The 8,900-nt window shown below is 42.4% G+C and overlaps 1 protein-coding gene across 1 annotated transcript; it reads left to right on the top strand.

The window, feature by feature from the left end:
• The first annotated feature begins 4,043 nt into the window (after positions 1-4,043).
• LOC129152294 (E3 ubiquitin-protein ligase TRIM39) lies at positions 4,044-6,797 on the top strand. Its single transcript, XM_054746678.2, has 2 exons — positions 4,044-4,183; positions 4,414-6,797. The coding sequence occupies exon 2, from the start codon at positions 4,423-4,425 to the stop codon at positions 6,058-6,060; it is 1,638 nt and encodes a 545-aa protein (XP_054602653.1). The 5' UTR covers positions 4,044-4,183; positions 4,414-4,422; the 3' UTR covers positions 6,061-6,797.
• Positions 6,798-8,900: the final 2,103 nt, after the last annotated feature.

The following is an 8,900-nucleotide window of genomic DNA, read 5'->3' as shown; positions in this document are numbered from 1 at the left end:
AGCACAAACCACAGTCAGGACCCGTCCACCCACACCTAGACAGAGGGAGGCTACCCTCTCGTTCACCAGGGTAAACCCCAATGTACAGGCACCTAGATGTGGAACAACTAGTATGCCCCCCACACTGTTCGGTGTCTCTCAGACGGGGCAACTCCAGAGTGGTAGAAAGTCCAACCCTCTCAAGGAAACTGGTTCCAGAGCCAGAGCCATGCATTGAGGTGAGTCTGACTATATCTAGTTGGAACCTCTCAACCTTACACACCAACTCAGACTCCTTCCCCAACAGAGAAGTGATATTCCATGTGCCAAGAGCCAGCTTCTGTACCTGAGGATCAGACCGCCAAGGTCTCTGCCCTCGACTACCACCCGTCACACACTGCACCCGACCACTCTAGAAGAAGAAGAAAGTATCATTTCTATAGCGCCGCTCAAGATAAAAATCACGAGGCGCTTAATCACTCTAGCCCGTCCCATGAGTGGTGAGCCCATAGGGAGGGGATCCACGTTTCCTCTTTGGGCTGTGCCCGGCCGCGCTCCATTGGAAAAAGCCCGGCCATCAGGTGCTTCGCCAATGTGCTCCCCCTCCAGGCCTGGCTCCAGAGTGACCCGCATCCGGAGGAGGGAACACTGTTTCCATGTATATTTTTCTTCATAAGGGGTCTTTGGGCTGCACTTTATCTGATCCCTCACCTAGGAAATGTTTGCCATGGGTGATCCTACCAGGAGACAACTCTGGACTAACGTTGCTTTTTTTAAATGCATGTAAGCCCATTTGTCTGGCTGAAGGTAAACTCGTTCTAATTGAGCTTCCAGATAATGTGGTAGCATTCTGAACACATTCTGTATGTAAACAGGTCAGCCAAACTGAACTGGTTGAATGGTCGCATTCTGGAAGTGACAAGACAGTGGAAGCAGCGTTTTGATAATATCATCACCACAAAGTAACACAAGTAATCATCACACAGTACAGTACTTGCCAAATAAGCTGAGCTGCAGTGTTGTTGTTCCTTCAGCTGTTGTGCATATCCAGTTTCAAATTATTCTGCTTCACTCCCGCCAGCATTAGTTTACTATTTTTGTTGCTGAAGGCTAACTTGAAAAATGCCAATATAAAAAAGTGCATGTCAGCACCTACTGTACTGGAGTGAAATAAACTTCGTTTGAGGGACCGGTTTTCTAATGCGCATGTAAACTAGCAGTGACAGCTCGTCCATCGGGGGCGCCTCCCCACCAGTCTCACAGGAAGAACAAGAACATAGGAATCACAAAATATTTTAAAAAATCATGAAAATTAAACCAAACAATCTAAACAACATACAGACTGCAAATGCTGTGTATAATCTGCATTTAAGTGTAGTTTAAAAATGTTATTTACACTTTTAACACTACTTGTGACGTATTTCCTGTTACTTTCGGCGCACCAAGCTATACCATAGACATACCTAACTGGTGCATACTGAGTTAATGCTTTAAACTTCATGAAATTTGCTTAGTGTTTTTTTTTTATTATTATGCTGAATTAGCATATAATGGTGAATTTTAAGGATGTTTTTGGAACAATTTTGATGTTAACGGCCTGTCGGTGTGATGCATAAGAATGGTGATGTGGCGTTTCCTGGTGGTGATATGCGGATAGCCCATCTGTTGTCACAACCACAATTTTCAGACTTAATTATTAGAGTTATGAACAATGAGACTATTTTTAATACATTCGTAATGTGAACACTTTTCTAATCCATGTTTCTCCTGATAACATTTTGTTTTTGACTAGAATTATGATGAAATAATGAATAAATACTTACGTTTTTGACACGTTTAATTTAAACACCTTAGAGACTAACGTTTAAGGAGTTTATTTATTTTTTTATTTTCTGGCTGCTTGAATTTTGCTGTTGTTTTAAAAAAACAGGAATGCGTTTCGAAATTACAAACTTTTTAAAGATTTATTATAATTTTTTTCAAATAAACTGTAATTTTTTTAATGTATCTAACTATAAACTATCATTTTTAATGAAGCAAATAAGAAACATGTAAATGAAACAAATTTATTAAAAAAAAACCTTGTTATTCTAATGCACTTTCCCATAACAGGTCATGCAAATCTTGGCTGGCATGCTCTTTTTGGCACAACACCTGTCAAATTGTGCCCCACCCCAAAAATAAATAAATAAATAATTCACCAGCTGCCACTGTTAACTAGGATTAAGACCGCCAGCTTATTACCATAAAATTAACCGGACTTAGATGTTGTTTAGTGTGTATGTAACCGCACTAATTATTTTGACTAGTTTAAACAAAAAGGAGTTATGTTTATTTATTTGGCAGACGCTTTTATCCAAAGCGACTTACAATTTATGACCTATAGGGCATGTTGTGATCCGTGGGGGAAACCGGAGTACCCGGAGGAAACCCACGCATGCATGGGGAGAACACGCAACTCCACGCAGAAAGGCTGCAGCCCAGTTTCGAACCTGCAACCTTCGTGCTGCGAGGCAACAGTGCTAACAACTGCGCCACCATCATAAAGATGTTTTTCATCAATGTTTTTCATCATTGACACTCACTCGGATGTTGAGCTCTGGATCTTCTAAAACAGGGTTTCTCAACCTTTTTCAGCTAAACGCCCCCTCATGCTGAAATCCCTTACTGCCCACCAATGAAAGAGAAACGGAAAGTTTTTTGATACAAAAATCATAATTAAAAAAAATAGTCAGCCTTGAGTTTGAAACTGTTTAATACAAATATGTCATAAAAATGTATCATAAAAACATGTTTTAGCTATTAGCAATGAGATATTGTAGGAAGCTAACAATCCTCGGTCCAGTAAATTCGAGCTTCGAGCAAAAATACTGTTAATGTTACCTCTTTTAGAGTGACTCTCTTTAATTACCTGAAAATAGTTCAGTTCATTTGAAGCTTTGTCTGGATGCATTTTGGACAAGTGCTCCTTAAGCCGGGAGGGTTTCATTGCTTCGTTTGAAAAAACTTGTTCACAAAGCAGGCACATGGGGAGTTGTGGATTCGTGGGTGAAGGAATACATCCATACCGAAGGTAGTCCACATTGTACTGTCAACACTTCTTTTTATTCTGAGCTATTGTCTGTTATGAATGTGCTGTATCGCTAGCGCCCACCATTAGCATCTCAGCGCCCCCTTCAGTGGAAAAAAACTTTCACCGCCCCTTATATAGACTGAACGCCCACTGCGGGGCGCTACAGCCCCCGTTGAGAAACCCTGTTCTAAAACGTAATTTTCACGTGAGCTCAAGGCTAAAATGATGACGAAATTCTGCATGTTACAAAACACCATTACCAGGCATGTTAGTTTTTTCCTACGATGTTGTTCAAAGAAATTTAGCCAACGTACCAACGATAAACCAGCCAGAAACTTCACATAACAGACAGTAACTTCCTGAGTCATTCTGTGTAGAGGATGCTGGTATTTGTGAAGTTTGACAGATGTACGCAATTAAACATGAGCTTGGAGGGTGTGAGGAGAGAAAGGAGACAAGTGGAAGAAGAGAAGAAGAAGAGTGTTAAATTGATCTGAAGACGGGAACACAATGCGGCAGCAGCTAACCTGTTCCATGGCTGCTGCTGTGATGGATGAGGTCAGTGAGAGAGCTTCGTCCAAACGCTCAGCGCTTTCAGAGGGTCAGGCTGAGGTCAAAGTGCACCCAAAGGGGAGGTGTGATGGCTGTCGTGCAGGTGTGGGAAAATCTCTGTGAAAGTTGTTAATCTTTGAAATATCTGGAAATGTCTTTAAGGTTTATCCAGGTAATTTAACATGCTGCATAAGCTAAGGCCACAGTTTAAGGAACACGAGACATAAAAAGATCAATCAGCCACAGTCACCCTGTGAAAAAGGGGAAGGTGGTGGAGGAGGAGCTACAGCAAACGTTTCCTACATTGGGTGGCAATGGCATGAATAATGCTACTTAGGCCTAAATAAAGTAAAAACGCAACAATCTATGATTCTTCTTTTACTTTCTTTCATTTTCATCAGAGGTCAAACAAACTCCAGTCAGAGGTGCAGCAGCAGATAAACTGGTTTCCACGTCACTTTCCAGAAGTGAAACTGAAACTGATCCAGAGCTGCAGTCGAGACCAACTTGTGTGTTTCTGTCTGAAGGAGAATTAAACTGAGTTGATCTTTTCTTCTCCAACAACTGACTCAGATATCGGTGAGTAAAACTGATCATATTTACTGTGTTTCAACAATCAGCAGGAAAACTAAACTCAGATTCAATCAAACAAACAGGAAGTTTGAGTCTTTTCTCTTCCTGCTGAAACTCCTCAGATAAACTCATCTGAAGTGAAATGAAACCAAAACATTTTAATAACAGTAATATTAAACTGTACTGATTCCATCTGCTTTAATCTGTAGTTGTTCCTCTCTGACTCTTGTTCTCAGAGTTCAGACATGTCTGCTGGCAGCAGCCGGAGATCTGAGGATCAGTTTCTGTGCTCCATCTGTCTGGATGTGTTCACTGATCCAGTCAGCACACCATGTGGACACAACTTCTGTAAGACCTGCATCACCACACACTGGGATGGGGACAGGAGCTGCCAGTGTCCCGTCTGTAAAAAGGTGTTCAAGACCAGACCTGAACTGGAAGTCAACACCTTCATCAGAGAGATGGTTGATCAGTTCAGACACGAAGCTGAACAGAAAACCAGCAGCAGCTCAGAGCAACAAGCTGCCAAACCAGGAGAAGTTCCCTGTGACGTCTGCACTGGAACCAGACTGAAGGCCCTGAAGTCCTGCCTGGTGTGTCTGCTCTCCTACTGTGAGACTCACCTGGAGCCTCACCTGACAGCTTCACGTCTGAAAAGACATCAGCTGGTGGATCCTGTGGAGAACCTGGAGGACAGGATGTGTCAGAAGCACGATAAACCTCTGGAGCTGTTCTGTAGAACCGACCAGACGTGTGTCTGCTCACTCTGTCCTGTTTTAGACCACCAGACTCATGAGTTTGTTCCTCTGAGAGAAGAATATAAAGGAAAGAAGGCAGAGCTGGAGAAGACAGAGGCTGAAGTTCAGCAGATGATCCAGAACAGACGACTGAATATTCAGGAGATCAAAGAGTCGCTGAAGATCAGTAAAGATGCTGCAGACAGACAGAAAGCAGAAGGTGTTCAGGTCTTCACTGATCTGAAGGAGTCTGTTGAGAGAAGCCTGAAGGAGCTCATGAAGGAGATCGAAGACAATCAGAAAACTACAGAGAAACAGGCTGAAGGCTTCATCAAAGATCTGAAACAGGAGATCTCTGAGCTGATGAAGAGGAGCTCTGAGGTGAAGCAGCTCTCATGCTCTGAAGACCACCTCCACCTCCTCCAGAGCTTCAGCTCCCTGAAAGCTGCTCCACCCACCAAGGACTGGACAGAGGTCAGAGTTCATCCTCCATCATATGAGGGGACCGTGGTGAGTGCTGTGGAGCAGCTGGAGGAGAAACTCAGGAAGATGAAGAACCTGATGGAGGCTGAGCTGAAGAGGATCCAGAAGTCTGCAGTAGATGTGACTCTTGATCCTGCCACGGCACATCCTGACCTCATCCTGTCTGCTGATGGAAAACAAGTTCACTGTGGTGATGTGAGGATGTATCTTCCAGACAACCCAGAGAGATTTTCTACATGTGTGTGTGTTTTAGGGAAACAGAGTTTCTCTTCAGGCAGATTTTACTTTGAGGTTCAGGTTAAAGGAAAAAGTAAGTGGACTTTAGGAGTGGCCAGAAGGTCCATCAACAGGAAGGGAAAGATCACAGCAAGTCCTCTAAATGGTTTCTGGACTGTTTGGTTGAGAAATGGAAATCAGTACGGAGCTCTTGCTGATCCTCCAGAAGATCTCCATGTTGATTCTGGTCCTGAGAAGGTGGGGGTGTTTGTGGATTATGAGGAGGGTCTGGTCTCCTTTTATGATGTAGGAGCTGCAGCTCTGATCTACTCCTTTACTGGCTGCTGCTTCTCTGATAAACTCCACCCGTTCTTCTGTCCTGGCCTTAATGAAGGAGGTAAAAACTCAGCTCCTCTGATCATCTGTCCTGTTGATCCATCAGTCTGATCTTTTCTCTCCTGAAGCTCCGTGAACAAAGAGTCTGTTTGTTAAAAGTTCTGATCTGAGTGACTCTGTAGGTGAAGTCCTGCTGGTGGAGAGGTGAGCTTGGAGACGTCCTCAGAAACAAGTCCACATTTTTCTGTTTGATACAAAATAGAATCATGACTTTATGATGTTTTTAATCCTTCTTCTACATGTTTTGCTCTTAAAATAATAATTTTCTTTTATAACATACCCTACTAATTATTAATTCATCTATTTACTCTGTGAAGTCATTATTAACTGGATGGTTTTATATTTTTAGTTTTTCTGTAGCATTTTTAGCTTCCATAAAACACTGAAATCCATCACGATGTTGATTGTTTTCTTTCTTTTAAACTTGGTTTTATAAATGTTCAGGTTAATAAAAAATTTGTTTTAAAAAACCAAAATGTCCTGATATTAATAATTTTCTGATAAAAGCTGTAAATCTGGAGTATATATTATTGTGGAGTTGGAGTAATAATTGTGAAACAAAAACAAATAAAAGGCTGTTTTCGGGGTCATTTGTGTTTGTAGAAAAAGATTCAGCTATTTCCGTTCAGCTCGTGAAAAATGGGAGCATAAACAAAAGTGTTGAATTTTTATTTTTGTTGCGTGTAGACAGTAAAATCAATGTATATTTTGTTTCTGGCTTTATCCATAATGAAGCTTGTGACCTCCATCTAAACACACAATAAAAACATTAATTTAATCTAAAAAAATCTTTGTGTCTTTATTTCAGTTATCAGTTCAATGGGGCCAGTTACCCCAGTTGTGCCGACCCACAGGTTTATGACAGCAGGACAAGACCGGCACCACTCGATGTAATTAATGAAACCAGGAATATTGCAGAAAATCCTGAAGGAGAATGTCTGACCTTTGACCTCAGACAGCCTATTCTTGCTGGAAATTTCATCAGTATGACTGAACTAAAGCAATTTTGTCATCACAAACACTTTATTGTATTGAGCAATAACACATAAACTCTCATTTGGCCCTAGCAACAGGCTAACACACATACAGCTCGTACCTTCAGCATGATTACTTAGCATTTTGTTGGTGGGAGGGTTGGGTGTGGAGTAGTTATGAGTAAAGGTAACGATTCACAACTGTGCTGGAGTCACTTGGTAAACACACACTATAATTACTGCTTATTAGAGGCTATAGGGGCCCATTAGTGGCACTGGCCCTGCCCCTTACTGCCAGTCTCCTCATTATAGGAGCCAGCACAGCAAGGCCTGTCTCATTACCACCTGCCTGTTAAACTCTCTCTCTCTCTCACACACACACACACACACACACACACACACACACACACACACACACACACACACACACACACACACACACACACACACACACACACACACACTGCAGGTGTTGCCAGATTGAAGTCAGGTGCTGATTTGTTAATGCTCTGTGGAAAACAGGAGAGTGAATGTGCATCATCACATCTTACTACAGTCTGGTCAGCTGACAGTTTATAATGTGCCTTACTTCATGGTTATTTTTTCTGTGTTTCTTATATTTTGTGTGTGTGTGTGTGTGTGTGTGTTGGGGGGGGTCTTCACTATCAACAGATAATCTTAGATACCAACAGAAAAACACATTTAAAATTAACATTAACATTTATACACAATAATAGAAAAATTGTGTATAATAATATTTATGTTTCGCTATGGGTGCAATAAGTAACTTTGTGACATTTTTATTTTTTTGCAGGATTGCTCTGACCCCCCAGCGATCTGTGGAAAATTAGTTATGGAATCGGAGCAACTGTGTTGAATGCTGGACACAAACACAATCCCTCTGTTGATGACTGAATCTGTGTGCCCAGCTTTAAACTGGTCTCCAATAAAAACAAAAGTGACATTCCAGTCCATGCCGCCCTATGCTGTTCACCAGCACCGACAAAAGCCTCCATTCCTGGTGCAGCTGCCACTGTTACCGCTTCTTCATCTGACTGCCATGGTCCAACTATCCCAACAACACGGATCTAATGGGTTTATCAGCCCTCTGGTGCCCCTGTTAAAGGGTTTTAGTTTAAGCTGGTTTGTTTCACCCCGTCAAAGCAGAGGAAGGGAGAAGCTGCCAGCTTATTTTATGATTCTGCTTTTTCGCTGATTTTTTGTGCTTTAGTTGTTGAGAGCATGGCAGGATCGGCCATTCACCACTTGTATCTGGATCAGCTTCTCCATGTCTGCAAGTGTATTTGTAGGGTTAGGGTTACCATTTAAATGATGTTGGCTTCAGGAATGTGCAGCATTTTGAGTCACATCCCAACAAGTCTGACTCACAGTTAAAAGTCATTCGCCTTGAAGACCCTCATATCTAATGAGAGAAGAGAGTAAGCCTCGTCTCCGGTGCTGAACAACCAACAAGAATGTCTCCATGTCTAACCAAGAGGGCGAGCTGTATCGCGGTGGCTGATAAAGGAGCATGTGTAGCATTCAGCATGTGAGTGTATGTGCGTTTGTGTGCTTCCACTCCAAAGTGCTCACAGCGTTAGGGCACCCCCTCCAGAAAACACAGGCCTGGCTCTCCAAACTCAAAGACAAGCTCCATTCACCGCCTGGCAACGGTGCTGAGAAAAGGAGAAGAGATGGGCAGAGAGAAATGGGTGGGCAGTAAATTATCAGCTTTTAGAAAACAGGACAAGATATTTATTTATAGCATCGAGTCAGGGGCACTTGGGGAGGGCTGGACTGGAACCAGGGGGGTATGTGTTTTTTGCAAGGGGCATCCTTGGTGGTCAGTGCTGACCTACACTAACCTCTTGTATCCTGTTTTATTCTCCCACCCTCCACTTGTCTTGTAGCCGGAGC

Source organism: Nothobranchius furzeri, chromosome 14 (assembly GCF_043380555.1).
Source record: "Nothobranchius furzeri strain GRZ-AD chromosome 14, NfurGRZ-RIMD1, whole genome shotgun sequence".
NCBI classification, from domain to species: domain Eukaryota; kingdom Metazoa; phylum Chordata; class Actinopteri; order Cyprinodontiformes; family Nothobranchiidae; genus Nothobranchius; species Nothobranchius furzeri.
Note: the sequence above shows the minus strand (reverse complement) of the source record. Positions and strands in the feature narration are given on the sequence as shown.

Excerpts from the sequence above, each read along its gene's own strand:
- LOC129152294 (XM_054746678.2), top strand. The coding sequence starts at position 4,423 with ATGTCTGCTGGCAGCAGCCGGAGATCTGAGGATCAGTTTCTGTGCTCC.